The sequence below is a fragment of the Polypterus senegalus genome, chromosome 1 (assembly GCF_016835505.1).
Source record: "Polypterus senegalus isolate Bchr_013 chromosome 1, ASM1683550v1, whole genome shotgun sequence".
Lineage (NCBI taxonomy): Eukaryota > Metazoa > Chordata > Cladistia > Polypteriformes > Polypteridae > Polypterus > Polypterus senegalus.
Window position 1 is genome coordinate 81,162,752 of NC_053154.1, and position 24,202 is coordinate 81,186,953.

Here is a 24,202-nt window from a genome sequence, read left to right on the forward strand (position 1 = left end):
CTAGAGCTCGAAGAAAGTACCCCAGCACGACGAAACTCACGGGTATGGGAGAGACGACGAAATAAGACCTTCTGGGAGGAGGTGGTGGAGAGACACTTCACAGAAAATCTCTGGCTGCAACATTTTAGAATGACACGGCCGACGTTTGAGATGTTGTGTGGATTCATCAGTCCTGATGTTGCGCCAATCACAGGTTGCCATCGACCAACGGTTCCAACCCAAAAGTGGATTGCCATCGCCCTTTACAAGCTGGCAACCTGCGCCGAGTATAGAGTAGTTGCAGAACCTTTCGGGGTTGGTAAAACTACCGTCCATCGATGTGTATATGCTGTGTGCATCGCAATTAAAGAAAAATTAATGCGGCGTTATATCAGACTTCCGACTGTAGCGGAGGCCAATGCAATTGCATACCGCAATTCCTTGGTGCATCTTGTGCCACAGATTTACGGTGCGCTGGATGGCACGCATGTGCCTATTCTTCCCCCGATGGAAGGCTACCGCGATTACATTAATCGCAAAGGGTGGCCATCTATTGTTCTCCAGGCCCTTGTTGATGACAGGTGCATGAAACGAGACATTTGCGTTGGCACTCCTGGAAGTGCCCATGATGCAGCTGTGTTTGCAGCATTGGATCTGTACAGGTGAGCCTACCTTTCAACATCCCTTCTCAGTGCGATAACAACTGAATTAGTACTGTAACCTGCTTCCCTTAAGGTTTTTAATTAAAACTGAAATTTTAATTAATACAAAATAACGACGTTTAATTAAAAAAAACTAAAGTTAATATTGAGAGAATTTCTCATATATACTAAAACATCTGCCATTTAATAATAAGAAAAAAAATGTTTAAATAATGAAACACACGGTTTATTAAATATTTTGACTGGCACAGTAAACTACCTTTGCGGTTTTGTATTATTTAGACATCCTGAGAGACACCCCCAGGCTACAGTTGATATGGAGGGAGTTCAGGTACCCCTTTTAGTAGCAGGAGACCCAGCCTATCCGCTACTGCATTGGCTCATCACGAGAAATAACGAGTCTCTTCATCAGACCATGCGAACCGCAACCCGCTATTCTTGTTTTGATTGCACGTGATGAAAATGTATCATGTGACACATTTATTTGCGTTAAAGCTCTTTTTTTCCGACAAAAAATGTTTCCAATGTAGTTTTTGCGACATCTGAAGTATCGATATGGAATTTATGCGCTAAAGTTAAACGGAAAAATATTATGTCGACATATACAACATTTTATTGATAATTAGCATTTCCATCAGCTAAAATTTGAAGCGCTAAATATTTTTTCGCAAAAACTCCTTGGATGGAAACCTGATAGGGTTTAAGATGGTGCAGCATGTAGCATGTCATCTTAACCAGTCTTGATCCCTAGTTGGGATTCCTATATATTTGTCCTTCTGACACCCCAGTTTACTCCTGTAGTTCAAAGACATGCATTTTAACAGCTCAATATTCTAAACAGAGTAAGTGTGGGTGTTGACTTTTAGTGATGGATTGATGTCTCGTCTAATATTGGTTCCCATCTTCTGTCTATTGCTGCTGGGGTCTGGCTTCCTGTTACCCTGGCCTGGTAAAAATGACTCCACTAAAGCAGAAACAGTCAACTGATTGAGACATGTCTATTGTATAATGTGGCAAAATTTTTTAGCTTAGCCATTTGATCACCACTTTTTCATTGCACTCACTTACAACTGCTTATTACAAACGCAACACTTTAGAACTTGTTTGAATGGCATAAACATAAAACTCGGAGATCATTAAACACAGTGTAAACAGTTTTGTTTTTTGGATTTCTTTCTGTTGACTGTTGCAGGTCTCTTGTCACAAAGTGAAAGATCAACTGCAAACTTTAAGGCAGTTAATTCTTCATTTCCCTTTCCTTTCAAATTAATGCCCAATAGTGTAGCTGATCTCCAAAAAGAGGAGTGGGGATAACTAAGTGTGAAATTGAAGAAAAGATCAAGAGCACAAGCTGCATGCTTCCTGTGAGTCAGTCTATTGCTTGCTAACTAAGCTTTTCTACCACATTATTTCCTTTCTGTGTTTAAATTTTACAAAGTACCAAGCCCAGCTGTGTAAGAGAAGTTCAAAAACAAGATGTCAGAGTGTGTGCCTTATTAAAACAATAATATGTTCCACATTATCATTATTAGGTTATTTTTATTTGGCCATTCCCCGATCATGTTAACAATTGTTTTTCTCCATTTTTTCACCAAGGTAGGAACCTGTTTTGCATAAGAATATATTCCTGGATATTTACTCTTACCAGGCCAGTTGAGATGATGGAATACAAATGAGAATGTCACACAGACAGTGACCAGGCTGAGAACCAAATCCATGTGTGAAAAAAGAGAGGCAATAGACACTATACCACCCACATCTTTTTATATTTTATTTACAACTCAAATCTGAAGACTCAAATTGTTCTCCAGGCAAAAAAAAAACAAGTTTTGCAGAATTCTAAAATGACAATAAACAGTCTTCACTTGCTCTTTAGTCCAAATTAAAAATCCAGTACACTGGAGATGTTCAATATCTGTGTGGAACTTGCAATTTGTCCTCGTATCTGTATGGGTTTTTCAGATAAAAAAGAACATTTATGTTAGGTTGACTGGCAGTTGTAATTTGTCTTCCTTCCACCTTCTCTGACCTTGGTATTACTGGGACTGTTCTCAAATGGTCTGATTCCTACATCTTGGGCAGATCCCACCATGTGATCTTGTGAGAATAGATGTCAAGGGTGCATTGGACATGCACAAATGTGTCCCAATGATTGGTGCTGGGTCCTCTACTCTTCTTTTTCTACACAATTTCACTGGGCCCTACAATCCAATCTCATTATTTCTCATATTAGTGCTATGCTGATGACCCACAGCTGTACCTGTTGTTCCTTCCTAACGACAACACGGTATAGGCTAGCATCTCTGCATGTCTCACTGATATTTCACCATCTACAGCCTAGCAAGGACAGCACCTCTGGTTATCCCAGACATCCAGTCTGTTCAACTCCCCATCTCTGTAAAGCTTGGGTCATGGTTACTAACACTTGCCAAGACAATACATACTCTTTGGTGGTGATTGATTAGCATCTATCCTTCTCTCATCACATTTCAACTGTCATGCAGATTCACTCTGTATAACATCTGCTAATTAGAACGTGTCTGACTGAGTATGCAGCTCAAATTCTGGTTCAGGCTTTGGTTTTGTCACGTTTGGATTACTGTGCTGCAACTCACTACTAACTAGGCCATCTAGCCAATGCAGATGGTCCAAAATGCAGTGGTCCATCTTGTATTCAACCAACCAGGATGGACTCATGTCACTCCTCTCTTCAAGTTGCTACATTGGCTCCCTGAAACAGCATGCACTAAGTTTAAATCTTTGATGCTTGCCTACGGAGTAGTCAATGGGTCAGCACCTGCTCCTCCTTGACCACTCAAATCTGCAGATGAGCAGCAGTTTTTGATGCCACCTCTGCATGGTATCAAATGTCAATCCAGACATTCTTTTGATATGTAGCTCCTAGTTGGTGGAATGAGCTGCCCACCACTACATGAACTGCTGACTCCCTCAGTGTGTTTAAGAAGTGATTGAACCCCCTATTGTTCAGCAGATTTTGGTCCAACTGTTAACGAATGCATTTTGCTTTCTGGATATCTGTCATATTGTTACTTGATCATTTTCGTTATGCTAGTTTTATAGCTCTTCACTTGTGGTTCTGCTACACATGTTCAAAACAACCCCTATACTGATGTTACTGGGTTATGCTGATCTCCTTTCTAAGTTACTTTGGATTAAAGTGTCTGCGAAGCAAATAAATGTACATGTAAATGGGTACATGTGTGAGTAGGCTCTCTGCTGGACTGATGCTTGATCTAAGGCTAGTTACTGCCTTGTACCCAACACTGCTGGGACAGTCTGTAGCACTCAGGATGCATAAGTCACTTTTCCACAATTTGCTTTATATTTTTGTGTAAGTGTATATTTAATATGTTTGTGTTGTACAAGTTTGTTCAGCTGGAACTTACGGTATATGTATAGTTTACCAATCTATCATGGCCTCAATTTGATTGCCATTTTTGAGTGTATATCCACCTCCTCTAAGAATTACCTTTTCTACATGAATTCTTTTACATTTATCCAGTGAAAAACTCAATTTGTATGTCTTGTGCATAGGTTTTGATTGTTTCTAGTAACAATATCTATATATTTATATTAACCATGTAGAATAGAAATGATGTGGTGTATTTTTGGTGTTGGTTTTTGAATTAGTATCCATATTGCGTGCTGTTTAATCTGTTTGATAATGGGTTGAGAGTGAGACAGAAGTAGAAAGGGTTAAGTGAGTCTCCCTGGAAGATGTGTTGTCTAATCTGTATTGAGTTTGCATGTTGTAGGACACACACAAGATGGACAAACAGCCCAGCCAGGAGTCCAGCAGATCCCTTACCCAGACAGGAGGCCTTGAATAAATGGACAGGCGTCCCGACCGGACATGGACTTTATACCTTCGCTAGCCATAACAGAAGAAGAGGACAGAGAAGGACTGTCTATGGGGGATTTTTATTCCCCCCAGGTTATAGAGAGTAGCAGCTCCCTGTATTGGTGCCCATACAGGAACCTGCAGGGAGTGCTGGGAGTTGTAGTCAGGCTACACAGCCCTGCTGGGGTCCATGGGAACTGCAAGGGGGAGCTGCAGGGAGCTGTGCTCCCCAAAATAAGGGACTTCGATATGACTGGGAAGAACTTCCATCCGGCAGTGACCCCAGTCCCAGGTGAGTTGGAGATGGGAAAATGTGGAGCAGCACTTGACTGAAGGAGGGCAGTGTGGTGGTGAGAAAAGCCAGAGTATTGTGGAAAGAGAGAACCTGTGATTTGTGCATGTGCTACTTTCGGAAGTAATTTTGGTTAATAAACCTTCCATTATCTGAACCTTGGACTCTTTGTGTGTTTGTGTTCTGGGTTTGGGGCTCACTGATGGCTCGGTTTCTATCACAGTGTATTAAATTGTTGTTGATACAAACATGTAGTGTTGTTCTTCAATGTCCCATGTGTTTCTAGGCAGTGTAAGAGTACGGGGTGTATTTTGTACAAGTGTAATTAGTGTACAGCCATGTGTATTCCACACCGTCAAATGCTTTTTTGTAGGCAATGAATCTTATGTGTAGGTTTCTGTTTTTTGTATGGCTGCTGGAGTATCACAGAGTCAGCTAAGAACTGTTTCATGCAATGCATGTGTTGCCTTCATCAGCTTTTTTGTTGTTCTATAAGTGCATTATTATTATTATTATTATTATTATTATTATTATTATTATTATACTAGGGGGCTTTGCCCCTTGTTTGCTTCGCTTGCAAATCCACCAGCCACTTTGCATCTCTGCCGCTCGTGTATGTGGATTTTACTTTCTCCACCTCTTCATTGTGAAGAAACACAATTTTTTCCTGATGGCACCATGAATTAGATTATCTACAAGTCTCTGACTTAAAGTTTAAATCCAAACAATATCTGCATACTTCTGTCATATCACCTATGTCCATATACTCGATCTCTTTTCACTGTTCCGTTATTTCACTGAGTAATAATTTCCATTTGATTGCGCTAATATGATCTTTACTATCATTTTTTTGAGACTTTTGAATTTTACTATTTTCATTATCTCTAACTTGCATGTGTATCGCACCAACGTTTTCTGAACCTCTTTACGACGTTCTACTTTGTCATCTACTCTTTGTCTTTTATTTCCAGCCCTGGCTGTGGTTAAATCTCTTGACACAAAGTCTTGTCTCACGGGACATGAAATTATCTCTCTGAAAAAGTTTTGTCTCATGCCAGGATTTTTTTATATAATAGACAGATATAAAATGATAAGGTCTGTCCATCTGTCACTCCCTTAGTCACAAACTACTGGGGCTAGAAACTTGATCCTGATCATAAATGAAAGCTTATGACCTTATGCATTGTAGAAATTAAAAAAATATTTAGGTATTGGCAACCACGGTAAAGTTAGGTGTGGTTGTGAGTTTATTACAGCACAGTGATCACAAACCAAAGAGACGAAAGAAAGAAAAGAAGGGCAGCAGCATCTGCTAAACATTTGGTGTGGGATAAGGAATCATAAATGACAAAGATGGAGAAATGGATATTGACAATCAATAAGATCATCAAATATACAGTCAGAATTCATAATCAAATATAAGTTCTTACGTGTGTGTACAACTACTGGTGGAGAGCTTGCTGTTGCTTATTTCTAGCCTTTTACTTCTTTCTTACAGCCCCCTACCTAACACGAGAGGCTCTTTACCTTCTAAAACAACATGCTTATAAAAACAACATCATAGTTTTTGAAAGTATTGTACTTATTGATCATTGAACTTTATTAAATGTGTATAAAGGACAGCAAAATAACCTGTGCTTGTGTGTTTATGGCAAAGTAATCACAATACAAAGTGCTCAACACCATATTTGCAGGAAGAAGAAGAGCAGTGACATTTGCCAAGTGCCAACCAAATCGCAGAAGGTGCTTAAGTGTCACAGAATGAGAAACAATAAGAAGAAAACACACTGAAGCACACAGCCAAGCAAGAAGTAACTATGAATATAGAACAATGGAGCAGCACTTGAACACAACAGCTTATAGACATGCAAGACAACGTCAAGGACAAACATTCAACAAAGCTGGACTTTCTTGAATTTGATATTTATTTTTTCTCATTGACAACTCTGTGTGGTATTTTCAAGGGTCTGTATATGTGATGATATTAGAGTTATGATAAAAGAAATCTCTTCAATTAAAGGTCAGCTTGCTCTATATGTTAACCACTTTTACTTTGGGATCTTGGGGCAAATGTTTCATTATGAATTATTATTATTATTATTATTATTATTATTATTATTATTATTATTATTATTATTATTATTATTATTATTATCCATCTATTTTCAAACCCTTCCATCCATCCACACTATCACATCTGCTTAATACGATTCAGGCTGTAAGGTACTGGTGCCTGTCCTGGAAGTATTGGGCCCAAGGAAGTAACCAGTTCTGAGAGGGATGCTAGTTCACCAGAGTCATCATTATTTTTATATTACTACTTTAATTGTATTATTATTTATTTTTGAGATGCCTTTACCAGGTCAAAAACACCTTTTGCATTTGGCAAAGTAATACAAACTCAACAGGCCGCTGAAAACAGTTATTTGAACACTGTTGCCATTCAGGGGATTTTTTTGATTGACAGAAGCATCCTCATCAGCAAATGGACTTTTCGTCAGAAGTTGCCACATGCAAGCTGAGAATTGTTTCAGGAACATGATAATGAACTTAAGTGAATGCAGTGGCCGTTTGTGTCACCAGATCTCAATTGAGCATTAGTAGGATTAGATGCAAAAAATATTTAGAGTTCAGATCTACCAACAACTACAGGACCACGGACCATCAATCTTGTGATGCTACACCTTCCTGAGTCAATGCCCTCACAATTTTACAATAGAAGTAAGTACCAACTTCTTTCAGATTTGCATATCTAATAAGTGACTATTTAGTGTAAATAATAAACAGTATGTACACTTATAAAATGTTGTTGTTTTTACAGGATGATTTAGGATAGAAGAAGGAAAAATAAAATAAAAATGAAATTTACAATAATGAAACAACAAAAGAATGATAGGTATGCTCAGAAAGAATGACAATTTTTAACAACGCTAACTAATCCAAACACACACCCATCTTTGCTTCATACCTAAAGACAGAAAGTAACTTCTCACTGAGACAGTGTCATAGCTCCTGAGAAACCAGAGAAAAATATAGTTTGTAAACTTTCTTTTCTTTTTAATGTCACACAGGAAAAAGGTAATCTAACTCTTCCTCAAAATGTTTGCTATACAAGTACATGAAAAAAAAAAATCAATATTTAAACATTGTCACACACGTGCGAGTAGTAGGACGTTGTATGGACCAAGCAAAGGTAATTCCACGCCAGGCCAGGGGTTGGCGGGGTGTACTAAACCTTCTCCTATCATCTCTATGGACCAACCGCGTGAAAACCTGTCTGATTCAGAGCTGATTATGTTACTTCCGGCACCCAGAGGAAATTGTCACTTCCGGTTTAGGCGCCCAAAAGAACGTCATTTCTGGTGCACAGACTGATGTCAGAAGAACATCACTTCCGGCTCCTACACATCACTTCCGGTCTGATCCCTTAAAGGCGCCATCTTTGCAAACCCTCACCAGTTCTGTTTTGGACTCTATTCCTTTAAGAGCCTTTTGCAGCCAGGGAGATTATACGGGTGGCTACCCCAAACCTTTTTGAGTGTGTCGAGTCTGATCCTTCTTACAACATACTTAAATAAAGAAAAAAGGTTCTAGCTAGCTGACAACTTTTTAGCTTCTCTACGCAGATAGCCTTTAAAACCAATATCTTCAATATTTTTTTTTTTTGCTGCAGGATTTTTCTGTACCTCATGTATTGGTATGTTGCTGTTAATGTGGGTGTGAGTGCTTAGCTTTAACATAAATGTAAACATTTTAATTATAGGTAAATGCATAACAAATGATTCAGTAGTCAGCAACTAGTCATTAAATATATTAGAGAGTTATAATGAAAGTCACAATTTAACCTAATGTACTGTTGAGGATGCACTTCTTCTTTTTGCTTTCTGATACTCATATTGCTTAAACAGCTACACTTCATCTCTCACAGTATCTGCCTGCCTATCAGATGTACACATTTCCAATTTACTTTATAAATACAATGTATTATAAAGTATATCCATTTATCAAAAAGTAACAGTTTTGTTCACATTCTGAAAGATATCTCATAAATTTAAAATTGACTGTTCAAGCTGCACATTTGATTGCACCATTTTGTCCCTTTGCCTCGGCTTCATTTTACCACCACCCTCAAGAAACCATGGGATTGAATCATATAAAAAATCAATGCAATTACAATAGTGCAATTCTTTCATGTACATAGTCCCATTAATCCCATTTCTAAAATGTCTGCCTACATTTCATGGTCACGGAAAGCTGTGTTGTATCCCATCAATACCGGGTACAAGACTGTAAATGAAACACATAAGGCACACTAACACTTTTTACAGTTGCAAATTAACCTTAAATTTGTGTGTTTTGGAAAGCTAGAAAAAGCAAGTATATTTGTGGAAACTCTCAGACACAATATTTAAAGATTCCTCAGCAGTTCTGCACAAACAGTGCCTAGGCCAGAAATTGACAGTGAGTCTGGGGATGTGAGACAGCAGCACAAACCACTGCTTTTTTCTGACACATTTCACTAAATCCGTGATCTGAATAGAGTACACCAAAAAATGAAGCCAGCACAGTGAGAAAATACCTCCTTTTTCTGTAATCCTTCAGACAATACAAAATCTCAAAAGGGGTGAGATTGTTTTTGAGTTGTTGGTGTTAACTTTGGAGTAGGGAGTCAAAAGAAGACTTCTACACATACTTTATGCTTTTATTTTTGGCAATTCCTGCAGAACAAGTTACAATTAAACAATGGATGTATTAAAAATGCATAGCACTTAGAATGCACAGAAACAGTACTGTAGAAAAGTGGACAGATTGCAGTTTGTAAAACTCAAGGACTGTGTTTCTGAAACACATGTGAGTGACGCTGGAGCACCACAAGGAACTGTCCTGTCTCCTTGTCTCTTTACTCTGTACATCTCAAATTATAACTATAACACCAGATCATGTCACTTGCAGAAATTCTCAGATGATTCTGTACTTATGGGGTGTATTGACAAAGGGATGAGACAGAGTAAAGGAGTCAGGTGGAAAAGTTTGTTTCTTGATGTGAAGAGAATTGTCTGCATCTTAACATCAGCCAAACCAGGGAACTGGTTATTGACTTTGATTACAACAACGATCCTCTGTGTCTGGTCACTATTCGATGAGTGGATATAGAGGTGGTCCACTCCTGTAAGTACTTGGGGGTCCACATTAATGACAGGTTGGACTAATCACAGAACACAGATTTACTATACAAGAAAGGGCAAAACAGGCTCTTTTTCTTTAGGAGACTGCATTCCTTTAATGTGGGAAGTGACATCCTTCACATTTTCTACAACTCTGTGATGACCACCGCGATTTCCTATGCTGTGGTGTGTGGGCTGGCAACATCACTTCAAGAGAGTCCCTCCGAAGCAGCTACTTAAAAGGGAAAGCTCAGTTACACAGTGCACTCTGGATACCCTGGAGGTAGTAGCAAAGGACAGAAATAACACAAAAATGAATGTCTTCATAATCAAAGCTGCTCATCTTCTCACTGACACATTAAAACTGAGGACTTTCAGCCAACAAATTATTCAGCAGAAGTGTGCCAAGAAATGCCAATGGAGCTCCTTCATACCAACAGCAATACATCTGCATAGTGCTTTACTAGGACTTTCTCTTGAATTATGTGCCTATCTCTCTCTCTCTATCTATCTATCTATCTATCTCTCTACCTATCTCTCTTCTCTCTCTCTCTCTCTCTCTCTCTCTCTCTCTCTATCTATCTATCTATCTATCTATCTATCTATCTATCTATCTCTCTCTCTCTCTCTGTCTATCTATCTGTCTCTCTCTCTCTCTCTCTCTATCTATCTATCTATCTATCTATCTATCTATCGCAGCCCGAGGTTGAAATAATAGACTGATTCAGGCACGTAGGAGGCTTCATTGCTTTAATATATGACTTAAATGAAATGGTTAATATTGAGGCTTTACTTTAGGGGAAAATCAATCCTTGACTAAAACCTACTCAGTGGAAAGCATGTGGAAAGCAATCTTTATTCCTTAGCTAAATGCTTCATAATTCATTAGTATATGAAGCACTATAAGTTGCATGAATAGCTTTCTTCCATGTTCCTCCATGGGAAGTAGCATTCAGGCATATGTCTCAAATATCATTATTACTTTATAGCCAAACAGATTTAAACACTGAGCCTTTTACAACATTTTTCCAATGCTTTTGCTATGAAAGTGTTGTTTTCACATTTTTCAAATCAATTTAACTATATTTTAAATCAAAATGAAGATCCATCAAAACTAAAACTACATTTTGTATATTAATTCTCAGGGACTTACATAAATCAACAAAGTGTACATTTTAAACTGCATACAGTTTTGCATATATATCTTCTTATATAATACGCTACCGTGTCTGTTCGTTTGTCTGTCCAGGATTTTAAATCACCTGTAGCTCGTCTACTATTCGCTTTTGGGGTGATGATTTTTATTATTCTTTTTATCTTTATTTTATTTTATTGCAGAATTAACTCGGCAGCAGCAGCAGGAGGCCGTCGTATGGCGCGTATGTATGGCCATTCTCATTCCCTACCACCTTCACTAATCATTCTTGAGACAGATTGAAGACTTCAATGGAATGGAAAATGTACAGAGAAAGAGTAGGAAAACTAGGAATGCTCAAGTCAAGTGTATTCACTGCACGTTATAGTGCAGTACGCCGTTACTGGTATATATATAAATACAGTGGTGTGAAAAACTATTTGCCCCTTCCTGATTTCTTATTCTTTTGCATGTTTGTCACACAAAATGTTTCTGATCATCAAACACATTTAACCATTAGTCAAATATAACACAAGTAAACACAAAATGCAGTTTTTAAATGATGGTTTTTATTATTTAGGGAGAAAAAATTCCAAACCTACATGGCCCTGTGTGAAAAGTAATTGCCCCTTGTTAAAAATAACCTAACTGTGGTGTATCACACCTGAGTTCAATTTCCGTAGCCACCCCCAGGCCTGATTACTGCCACACCTGTTTCAATCAAGAAATCACTTAAATAGGAGCTGCCTGACACAGAGAAGTAGACCAAAAGCACCTCAAAAGCTAGACATCATGCCAAGATCCAAAGAAATTCAGGAACAAATGAGAACAGAAGTAATTGAGATCTATCAGTCTGGTAAAGGTCATAAAGCCATTTCTAAAGCTTTGGGACTCCAGCGAACCACAGTGAGAGCCATTATCCACAAATGGCAAAAACATGGAACAGTGGTGAACCTTCCCAGGAGTGCCGGCCGACCAAAATTACCCCAAGAGTGCAGAGACGACTCATCCGAGAGGTCACAAAAGACCCCAGGACAACGTCTAAAGAACTGCAGGCCTCACTTGCCTCAATTAAGGTCAGTGTTCACGACTCCACCATAAGAAAGAGACTGGGCAAAACGGCCTGCATGGCAGATTTCCAAGACGCAAACCACTGTTAAGCAAAAAGAACATTAGGGCTCGTCTCAATTTTGCTAAGAAACATCTCAATGATTGCCAAGACTTTTGGGAAAGTACCTTGTGGACTGATGAGACAAAAGTTGAACTTTTTGGAAGGCAAATGTCCTGTTACAATTGGCGTAAAAGGAACACAGCATTTCAGAAAAAGAACATCATACCAACAGTAAAATATGGTGGTGGTAGTGTGATGGTCTGGGGTTATTTTGCTGCTTCAGGACCTGGAAGGCTTGCTGTGATAAATGGAACCATGAATTCTACTGTCTACCAAAAAATCCTGAAGGAGAATGTCCGGCCATCTGTTCGTCAACTCAAGCTGAAGCGATCTTGGGTGCTGCAACAGGACAATGACCCAAAACACACCAGCAAATCCACCTCTGAATGGCTGAAGAAAAACAAAATGAAGACTTTGGAGTGGCCTAGTCAAAGTCCTGACCTGAATCCAATTGAGATGCTATGGCATGACCTTAAAAAGGCGGTTCATGCTAGAAAACCCTCAAATAAAGCTGAATTACAACAATTCTGCAAAGATGAGTGGGCCAAAATTCCTCCAGAGCGCTGTAAAAGACTCATTGCAAGTTATCGCAAACGCTTGATTGCAGTTATTGCTGCTAAGGGTGGCACAACCAGTTATTAGGTTCAGGGGGCAATTACTTTTTCACACAGGGTCATGTAGGTTTGGATTTTTTTTCTCCCTAAATAATATAAACCATCATTTAAAAACTGCATTTTGTGTTTACTTGTGTTATATTTGACTAATGGTTAAATGTGTTTGATGATCAGAAACATTTTGTGTGACAAACATGCAAAAGAATAAGAAATCAGGAAGGGAGCAAATAGTTTTTCACACCACTGTATATTTAACAAATAAATGTTCAGCTGCAGACAGCAATGTAAGAAAAAATATAAACAGTCTAAGTTAAAAAGTGCTGTTTTGGAACAATGCAACATAGACAATGGAAAATAAAAAGTAAATCCAGTCTGAAAATTATGTGGTGACTGTAACAAATAGAAGCTGAAGCAATGCAGCACGTTCACAATGGCTTATAGGTAGTTCAAACACACACAGCGCAGTGCTCTGCCATTAGTCTAGTTGAAACCAAGGTTAAATGAACATGGATGCTCTGCTGAGGATAGCACTACAGGTAATGTGCTATCGTAATGAGATTTCTTTGAGTCAAAGTAGTGAAACCTGTCACAGTAGGAATGGCACAGGGCAGCACCCAGCCCTGCCCAAAGTGCTAGTCTATTGCATGGCACACTAATCCATACAACCACACTCACACAGCCCCAAACTGGAACATTAGCCTAACATGCATAGCCTTGTGGGATGTGGGAGGAAAGCCAGTAAACCAGGGTAACCCCTGTGTACTCACATGGATAGAACTCTTCAACAAAATTGAATCTGTGATTACATAAACAAACATGACTTAAATAATAAGCTATGCCACACACCTCTGACATTTGAATATGAAAGATAGCACCTCTCTGTCCTTGCAAAACTCAATGTATAAATATTTGCATATAAATAAATAAAAAATGTATCCTTATATTTTTTTTTCTTTGATTTTTTTCTAATGGGCTGCCTCTTCTCGCCTTTTATACATTTTAGTCACAGTGTAACCCAGTGATAAAAGCCACTATAGTGATATGTATATGTAGTGATATGTGATATGTAATTCATTTTAAATTAAGACATAAACTGAAAGGACATGCTGTATGCAGTTACAGCTTGGGAGCTTCAGTATTTTAATGTCTCTTATTCAACCTCTTACAAGCTCTACCAGTTCATAAGCAGGAAAAGAAGTTTTCTGGTTCTGCTCAAAAAATGTACAACACTGTAGTTAAAATATTTTTGGCCTACCAGAATATGCAATGGCACATGGAGAACGTTTAGGCATGTAATCGCTTTCCATTGTTATGCAGACGATACTCAGGTCTATGTACCCCTCAAACGTAAGGATGCTTATTCCATACAAACTTTAGTTATGTGTCTAGAAGAGGTGAAAGCTTGGATGGCAGTGAACTTTTAAAAGTTTAATGAAAATAAGACAGAGGTTATAGTTTTTGGTCCTGGAGGTACCAGTGGGTCTATTTCTACTTTTGCTCCTGTGGATTTGGGTCCCCTAGCTCAATATGGTAGGCCTGTTATTACATTATTTGGGTTTTAGGATAGACGAGGATTTTAGACTGGACGGTCAGATTAATGCGGTGGTGAAATCTTGTTTGGCAAAGATAAAAACATTCTTTCTAAAGATCAATTTACAACAGTAATCCATGCCTTTATTACAACTCGGTTGGACTATTGTAATTCATTGTATGTTGGTGTTAGCCAGTCTACTCTGTCTCGGCTCCAGCGGGTGCAAAATGCTGCTGCACGTCTTCTAACTGGCACACGAAAAAATTAGCATATTACACCTGTATTATCCTCACTGCACTGGCTGCCTGTTCAGCTTAGAATTCATTTTAAGATTCTTTTGTTTTTAAGTCTTTAAATGGCCGTGTTCCGCCTTACCTCGCTGAGCTGCTGCATATGAACTCTCCTTTACGTTCACTTAGATCAACTGGTCAGCTGTTTCTGGAGGTGCCTAGGACTCAGCGAAAGCTCAGGGGGATAGGGCTTTTTCTGTTGTGGCTCCAAGGCTCTGGAATTCACTGCCGATTTACATTAGACAGGCCTCCTCACCGCCCATTTTTAAGTCTGCTCTTAAGACTTACCTTTTTGGTTTGGCGTTTGATTCTGTGTGAGCAGTTGATGTTATTTGTTTTAACTCTGTTTAGTTGTTTTTATTACGTTGTAATTGGTTATTATTGTATTTTATTGATTGAGTTATAATTTTGTTTTGTTTTAAATTTATTTAGTTTATGCACAGCACTTTGGTCAGCGGCTGTTGTATGTATAGTGCTTTATAAATAAAGTTGACTTGACTTGACTTGACATGTAATGGTCCTGCCAACCATGGCTGTAAAATTGTTCACCAGCTATCACAGAACAAATTAATGGTCTTGGTCTTTGAATATCATTACTACTGCAATGTTTAACGAAACTATCTACTTCCATTTCATTAATACTATTTTTATTACTCTCTATGGTTCAGTACCTTTATATGCCTTCATATGTTATTGCTCAATACCAAGCTATTTAAGTGTTTTCCTTTCCTGGTCTTTTTATTTCCTGATCTAATTTTCTGACTTCTGCTTTCAGTATAGAACAAAATAAATTTTTTTGTTTCATTTATTCAGTTGCCAAGATCAAAAAAGCTTTCAATTTGCTTTGATTTACAGATGTATTTTATAACATACTGAATAAACTGACAATGAAATTTGGTGTTGTCATTCTATAAAATACATTTATTTGCTTATTAATATTGAGTTCATAATGCACATTCTCATGTAAGGGAGAAAGGATACGAAGAGTATGTTTTTCAGATTTTCCCTTCTACTGAATATAACATTACCATAATGAAAACTTTAACTTCATTATGTGAATGAATTATCTGTACAATGCAAATACACAAGCACAAACTCCCTAAAACACTGTTGTATTAACTAAGTCATTTGTGCCTGCCTATTGGATTTCATTACGTTGAAACAGAAAATAATAGCGGTTTCAAAATATTTTATTAAAAGAAAAGCAAAACATAGTGCTGCTGGCTTAAATGATGCTAATCCTGCTCCAGTTGTACCATCTTCTGTCTGCTCAACATACACGCAAGAGTTCCAATAAGTGTCATGTACTCTTCAAAACTAATTTTTCCATCTTTGTTTTTGTCTAGCTGTTGTTTCATTTGTTCGACCGCCTCTTTACAATCTGTGTTCTAGGTACAAAAATAGAAAATGTTAATTTGAGAGGGAACAAATATAGTTAATAGAGATACTGTATGTTAATTAAACATGCCAAATAATCACATTTAAAAACAAGATTAAGTCTATAAAGTATAATAATTTATAACATAAAGAATGACTGTTTTAACTGAAACATAACTTGGATGATTTTAAGACTAAACATCACTTAGTGAAATTTTGGGATGAAAATATGCAGTTCAGAACAGCCTGCTGCGACATTTCACTTATAAATTCTTCAGTCTAATAAATCTATTATCAGAATAATTTAAGATTTTATAAAGATGGTGGTGATGATGAAGAGACCACCGAAATGATTTCACTGTTAAAACTTAGGATGTATTTTTTACTGATGAAAATGGCTTTGAATGACTATGTGTTTGCTTTGCGCAGTAAGTTTCATTGCATATCTTATCAGTAAAAAAGACATCTTCTTCTTACAGACACAGCCTGCATACCTCATTGTTAATACTATATTAACTTTGATGCCACATTCTCACCGTTAGAATATGAGGAAGATGACTGCTGACGAGGCTGTGAAATGCTTCGCTTCCCAGATTCTCATGTCCACGGGCATTTTTCTGATATATCTGAACCATGGTACGGATTGCAGTGTCCATTTTGACTACAACAGGAAGACATAATTAATTTAGATGAATTTTAAAGCAGCACAAACACTAATAGCCCAAACTGAGTACGTTTATAAAATGAAGTATTCATGGTGACAGAATCACGTTAATTCCACCATACTGGGTACTGTAGTTTTTGGCTGAATAGTCAAAATAGTGGCACCTTTAAACCATATGTGTCTATGAAAGAGTTAGATCTTCCTCAGACATTAAAGAGACATTCTAATGCTAGTTTCTTTTGCAAGGGAATACGGAGTATAGAAAATGATGAAGTTAAAGGTAAAAGTGAGGAAAGACTGAAGAATAAGTATGATTTTATATTATACAATACAGTGCTTTGAGGTTTATGAGTTTGAGTTTGTTTCCACAGTGGACTGGTAAGCATTAAACTGCATTTACTGAAAATGCATGCTTTAAATGGTGGACATAAGAAACACTAACTAACTGAAAGAGTGGTTTTCTTCATAACCCTTTGGTCAAACAATCTGAGAATATTAATTATTTAACTGCTTATCTGCACCAGCAAATGAGACTTGTACTTAGAACACTGGAAGTTTGTTCCCTGTTTGTTAATAGTTCATGCATTTACATGCAGGATGCTCTACGCATGGAGTTTACATATTCTCCGTGTCTATGTGGGTTTCCTTTGAGTGCACTGGTTTCCTCCCATAGTCCAATGACATGCAGGTTACGTTGACTGGCAATGCTAAATTGTCTCAAGGGGCCTCATGTATAAATGGTGCGTATACACAGAAATGTTGCGTAAAAACGTTTCCATGTTCAAATCGCGATGTATAAAACCTACACTTGGCGTAAAGCCACGCACTTTACCACGGTACCTCATATCCTGTCGTACACAAGTTCTCCGCTCAGTTTTGCAGACTGGTGGCACCCAGCGTCAAAGCACTGCTACTGTTCCTATGTGGTTACCCTTTATTTCTTAGAACCACATTTCTGACGCACCTTTATAAATACACTGAAGCTAACCGCATATTGTTTATTAGTGTAATGCATCTGATTGTAGATTACCTGTAACAATATAATGGCCCAGGGAAAAGCCTGCTTTAGTGTTGTTACTCTCACTGCACCATCTTCTTCTTTTTTTTCTTCTTTCAGCTCCTCCCGTTAGGAGTTGCCACAGCGGATCATCTTTTTCCATATTACTCTCACTGCACCACTCAGAGTATTTATATCACTGTATCTGAGTGTGAATCACAGCAGCAGCTGATCGGAAAGAGAATTATCGGTATACAGCATCAGGCATACGCTGCCAAAGCCACGGCAAAACGCTTCAAAGCCTTTCCTGTACGGACTTCGCGGTTCAGAAACAGTTTCATCCCAAAAACTATAAACGCACTCAATCAACTGCTCCTTGTAGAACTGTTTGTACTTAAAAGTACAATTACCCCACTGTAAAATTGCACAACAGTTATAATATTGTACAACCTGCGCCACTTTATAAAGCGCGTATTTACATATGATGACGATGTCATTTTTAAGATGAAATGCAGCAAAATATGTTAATTATACAGATAAAACTTTAACTTCATTTAAATAATCTGTATTTTTAATAATTAAACCTGTGAGGACACGGTGCCGCAGTGCTAGCAAGTTCACGTACTGTTCCTGCCTTGTCATTAATATTTACTGAGGCTGGCATGACACGGAAGGATAGATGGATAGAATAATTAAACACGTACTATAAAGATATTTCAATGTTCCTTAAAAGTTTTGAAGAATCGTCGTTGTAAGCTTACAGATGGCTTAACGTCTATTACAGAGCTGATTGTGTGGCGATTGGGTATTTGGGGAAAGAAAAGTAAGGACAGGAATTGGAGGTTAGTACGTTTGAAAGAGACAGTAATGCTACAATAAATTATTTCATCGAAAGTCGCGCAGAGCGCAGCAGCATCTTGTGTGAGACATGAACAATCATTGCGCCATCGTGTTCCCATGTTTAATAACATGCTTTCATTCCAATCATCATGAAAATGATATCACGTATACATCTCAGTATTTTAATTATTCAGAGAGCTGTAATATCACGAATGTAAGGGATTCTGTGTCCTGTCAGAGAAAGAGAAAGAACAGAAGCACGTAGTGATTCACACACATAGAGCACATTGAAGATCAAATACAAAACAAAGCATTTAATGTGCTACTTTAGTTACGATGGGATCTGAGAAACTAGTTAATTAAACGATTTTAAGATGAAGTTTATGATGCTCTGCTTTAATGACAAAATAAACTACGTGATTAAAGTGGAAATTTCGAGATTAAAGTTGACATTTTGTGCTTTTTTCCCAATGTGTGCCTATTTTTTTTTTGTCTGTACCCTAATAAGCTCAGACGGTGGGCTACAACTTGCCTTTTCACGGTAACTTTGATATGTGACTTCTTTTTTATTTCCGGCACTGTGCGACTTTGTGAACGTGAGCTTTCAAGTTTCTCTGACACGCTATGTCACTCGATCAACTTCCTTTTGTTGATTATACCACGGTTTAAATCAACAAATAGTATGTTTTTCCTTTGCCTTCATGGTCGCTGAAATTCTTATATTTCCCCCCGTGCTTTTCCCATTGTCTTTTCACAGAACGCTGAGCTTAAGGGCTATTTATATTGATTTGCATATTCAAATAGGCGTAATTCTGGGAGGAGTTGGGGCGTTACATAAAGCGCGTGCACAAGCGTTACTTTTCACGCTGACCGGGATTTATGGAGCGGAAGAAAGCGGATGTTGGAGTACGCACAGATTCCTGCATCTGGATTTTTCTGTGCGTAAGCACATTTCGGCTTTTGTGCTTACGTCATGTTATAGTGCGAATTCTACGCACGGCGTTATGCATGAGGCCCCAGATGTGTGCAAGTTCACTCTATGATGGGCAGGCACTTTGTCCAGAGGTTGTTCCTGCTGATTACTGGGATAGCCTCCAGCTGCCACTTGTCCTGGATAAGTTAGTGTAAAGGATAAACGAATACAGTGATCCCTCACTATATTGCGCTTCGTCTTTCGCGGCCTCACTTCATCGTGGATTTTATATGTAAGCATATCTAAATACATATCATGGATTTTTCACTGTTTTGGGGATTTCTGCTCACAACGGGTCTTTTAATTTATGGTGCATCCTTCCTCAGTTGGTTTGCCCAGTTGATTTCATACAAGGGACGCTATTGGCGGATGGCTGAGAAACTACCCAATCAGAGCACGTATTATGTATTCAATAAAACTCCTCAATGATATACGATATGCTTCCCACGTGGTGCTTCGCATACTTAAAAGCCCAAACAGCTCCTATTGATTTTTGATTGTTTGCTTTTCTCTCTTTCTCTCTCTGACAATTTCTGCTCCTGATGGAGGGGGTGTGAGCAGAGGGGCTGTTCGCACACTGGCCTAGAGGATACAAACGCTCCTCTAAAAAATGCTGAAAGACTACCTTCATAAAAATAACAATATAAACGTATGGTTTTTACTTCCATGGATTTTCACCTTTCACGGGGGGTTCTGGAACGGAACCCCCGCGATTGAGGAGGGATCACTGTACCTAGATCCATCCTGCCCAAAGAACCCCCCTCTTGGAATTTGTCTATCCTTAAAACAGATATAGAAATATTCTGTGCAATTTCAATTACTGATTAGTTTGCTATTTCAGATTTAGACTGAGAGTTGTTATTTCAACTTGTATATTTTGCATTCAGTGTTTTCTCTTGTACATTGCTGATAGCCGGTCCTGAATGCAAAGACATTATCAGAAGTCAGTACAAATGATTCATGTACAATTAGCTTAAGTCCCAGAATGCAGCAGAATGTTACTCCATGCCTACACTTTAATACACTAAAGCAATGGTTCTCAAACTCGGCCCTGGGGACCACCTGTGGCTGCAGGTTTTTGTTCCAACCAGATTCACAATCTGTGATAATAATCAATAACAACTGATCTCATTTAATTAGCTGGTCCTTTTTACTCGTCTTATTCTGCATTCAGAAAAACACAATACTATGGTTTTTACATTCATAAGACATTTACAAATATTTATATTTTTTTCTAAAGCTACAAATGCCTAACTTTCTTTTGTTGTTTTCCTATTATTTTCCCCTATTAATAGTGACAATTAACAACCAGCACAGGAGACACCTGGGATGATGAAATCACCAGCAACTTTAGTGTCAGATTCGCCAATTAGTAAATAATCAATTAAATAATCAGAACACCCTTAAAAGCAGAATGAAAATTAAGTTAAAAAATATTAACGACTTTACATATTCCCCATATAACTGCTTATTACATTTTAATAAAAATCTACCAAACGCAGTGGCGCAGTGGTAGTGCTGCTGCCTCGCAGTTAGGAGACCCGGGTTTGCTTCCTGGGTCCTCCCTGTGTGGAGTTTGCTTGTTCTCCCCATGTCTGCGTGGGTTTCCTCCCACAGTCCAAAGACATGCAGATTAAGTGTATTAGCAATTCAAAATTGCCCCTAGTGTGGGCTTGGTGTGTGGGTGTGTGTGTGCCCTGCAGTGGGCTGGTGCCAGGCCTGGGGTTTGTTTCCTGCCTTGCACCCTGTGTTGGCTGGAATTGGCTCCAGAAGACCCCCGTGACCCTGTAGTTAGGATATAGTGGTTTGATGATGGATGGATTAATTAAGCTCAGAAAAAAACCTGTAGCAACAGTGGGTCCCCAGGATCGAGTTTGGGAACCACTGCACTAAAATAGTCAACCAAACGTACGTAAGAAAAGTTGTCTGTTACTTAAATATTGGTAATGATATTTGTGAACTTTTTTTGTAATTTCAAAGTTTTAAATGTGTTAATGTTAGTGGGATTTACTTTACAGAATAATTTTAAATTGCTTACAATTTATGACACTCGACATTTGATATCATGTGATGTGACTAAACAAAACAATTTGATTTTTAACGGCTAGTCCTTTTACAATATACTTCCTTTGACTCAGTCCTGCTTGCCTGATACACTGTCATTTAACACTCATTTGTCATAATCTACATTTAACACATTAATACAGCTTAAGCTGTAATGCAGTTAATTGCATTTGAAAAATCTGATAAAGTGGCCACTGTTCAAACTTTTGTTTAAAAAATTGTAATCCATCCATTAGCTGAAAGGACTTATTCCAATTTCAGGATTGAGAAGGCTTGTGTCTATCACGTGCCCAACACAAACCCCCGTGTATGTACTGTATGTGTTCACCCAATGATGGACTGGCTGCCTGTCCATGGATTGTTCCTGCCTTGCACCTGATGGTTGCTGAGATGGGCTCTAGCTACCCCATTTAGCGTAAATACGTCTAGAAGAGGGATGGATGGATCTTGTGTTCAGCTTTGTTTTTGTGTTTTTCTCTATAGTATTCACATGTGTATTCCTTGAAATGTTGAACATACAGTAAAGTCTGATTTTCTGCATTTTAACAACACGACTTCCATTTTAACAGTCAGGGATGGGTGGTACAGGTTCATAGCTCTCTATGTGGAGTTTGTTTCAACTGTCCAGAGCCATGTCACTGACATTGAACTGCCTGGGTGGGAATGAGTAAATGCGGTTGTGTGGGAGTGCCAAACAGTAGAAAGGTAAATCATTCTCAGGTGAATGTTGCCATTTATGCCGGTTCACCGTGAGTCTGTCCTGGAAAAGGCAGGTTCATGAACGATCGTTTAAGGAAGCATGCAATCCAGCGGCACGACTTACTGCTGGGCACACCCGTTCACTATGTCAGTCTGCTGTCATCCTTTTCACACTTTTTCATTTTTCAGTCTTCTTTGTATTGTGCCAAAGCCATGCCTGGTAGCTGGATTGGCCACTCAGTAAATCGGAGTGTGGGTGTGCCCGCCCGGGTGTGCGCCCTTTCTGGATTATAGCGCCCTGCCCAAGGTGCTCACGCCTTGCGCCAAGCGCTCACGTGACCGGGAACCGGACTAAACGAGTTTGAAAACGAATGTTTATAAGTATGTGTATGTTTAGATGAATTTAATTTTTCCTCACAAGGCCCCGCGCTCCAACTCCTACTTACCTTTCGCGCTCGAACCTTCCGCCGACGTGCGCGTCTCAGCCTCAAGCTTGACTTAGGACGCGGCCGAAGCAATAACGACTAAGCGACGTCGCCCCCACGCGAAATTTTTCGTTACTATTTTTGTGAATGCAGTCGCTGAAATGGCTGATATTTTTTCACTGTGAGGAATTAGTTCCTTTGGGGAAAAAAGCAGGAAGAGGCAGAGTTTGGCAATGGCATACTACAACCCGTCGCGAACTGATAGGCCCCGCGCCCAGATGCCAGACATGCTCAGTACGGAGCGGTGACATCTCGGCTCTGGAACGCACCAGGGTGGGGTCCGAAAACCGTTTAACAAGAAGTGTCGCGCCGCGAGACTGGGCCTTTACCAACTCATCGCCTGGACTTTGTAAACGGGCTTATAGCGACACGAACGGTCATTGATAAATAGGAACTCGTACTGTACATTACAATACGTTTTGTAGAAATCCAACACTTAAACGTTGGGCAGCTTTAGGGAGAGTGGATCTAAATCCCAACCAGCACACATTCTGTGCGGAGTGTGCACATTCTCACCCAACTCCATTTCGTTACTTTTGCCGTCCTGTTCTAAAGATTTCCTGGCAAAGACGCCAATGATACGTTATTTGGCATCTATAAATTACAGCAATATGAGCGTACAGTCGTGCCACCTACAGTAGGGTTACCACTTTTAATACAAAAAAATAAGGGACGCATACTGCAGCGGGGGCCACATCCCTTGCGGGCCAAGCGCAATTTCATTCTCAAATACGGGACGATTCCGTATTTTAAAGGACGGGTGGCAACCCTAAACAGTGACCTGGCATTCTGTCCAGGGTGGGTTTCAGTCTGACGGGCACTACCATTTAAATCCTGAAACTTCAGCAAAACGACAGATGGTCAATCGGTTATTTTTTTCAAGTAAAGGTTTGAAAAGTGACCAATTTTAATGTGATTTTGAAAATGCAATTACCGTAACAACATTACAGCTCAAGCTGTATTAATATGTTGAATGTAGATTATGACAGAAGAGAGTTAAATGATAAACATATTAATTGTCAGCAAACAAGGATAAGATAGACCATTTTAGAATACACTGGAGAAAAACCCTTTATTGTCATTCATACTGAGGGCATATAGGCTTGGGGTGCCAGACTAACCATAAAAATAATAACATGACATTCAATGTCAAATGTCATACATTGTAATATAAGTTACTATATGAAGTAAATCTAACCTACAGTAAGTAACACATGTAAAAACTTTGAAATTATGAAAAAGCACACAAATATTGATAATGATGCTTAAATGATAGAAAACTTTGTTTATATGTTTGTCTACTAGTGTAATAATGGCAAAAGTAAGCACTTTTCTTATTTTTAAAACAAGTTAGAAAATGAAGGCATAACATTCCAATGTATTCTGGCACTTAAGATGAAAT

The 24,202-nt window shown here is 38.7% G+C and overlaps 1 protein-coding gene across 1 annotated transcript; it reads right to left on the minus strand.

The window, feature by feature from the left end:
* Positions 1 to 15,599: 15,599 nt before the first annotated feature.
* Positions 15,600 to 22,971, minus strand: LOC120528025 (protein S100-A16-like). The gene is made up of 3 exons (XM_039751993.1): positions 22,762 to 22,971; positions 16,615 to 16,739; positions 15,600 to 16,089 (listed from the first exon to the last, which is right to left on the minus strand). Exons 2-3 carry the CDS (start codon positions 16,732 to 16,734, stop codon positions 15,937 to 15,939), a joined length of 273 nt encoding a protein of 90 aa, XP_039607927.1. The 5' UTR covers positions 16,735 to 16,739; positions 22,762 to 22,971; the 3' UTR covers positions 15,600 to 15,936.
* Between the last annotated feature and the right edge of the window lie 1,231 nt (positions 22,972 to 24,202).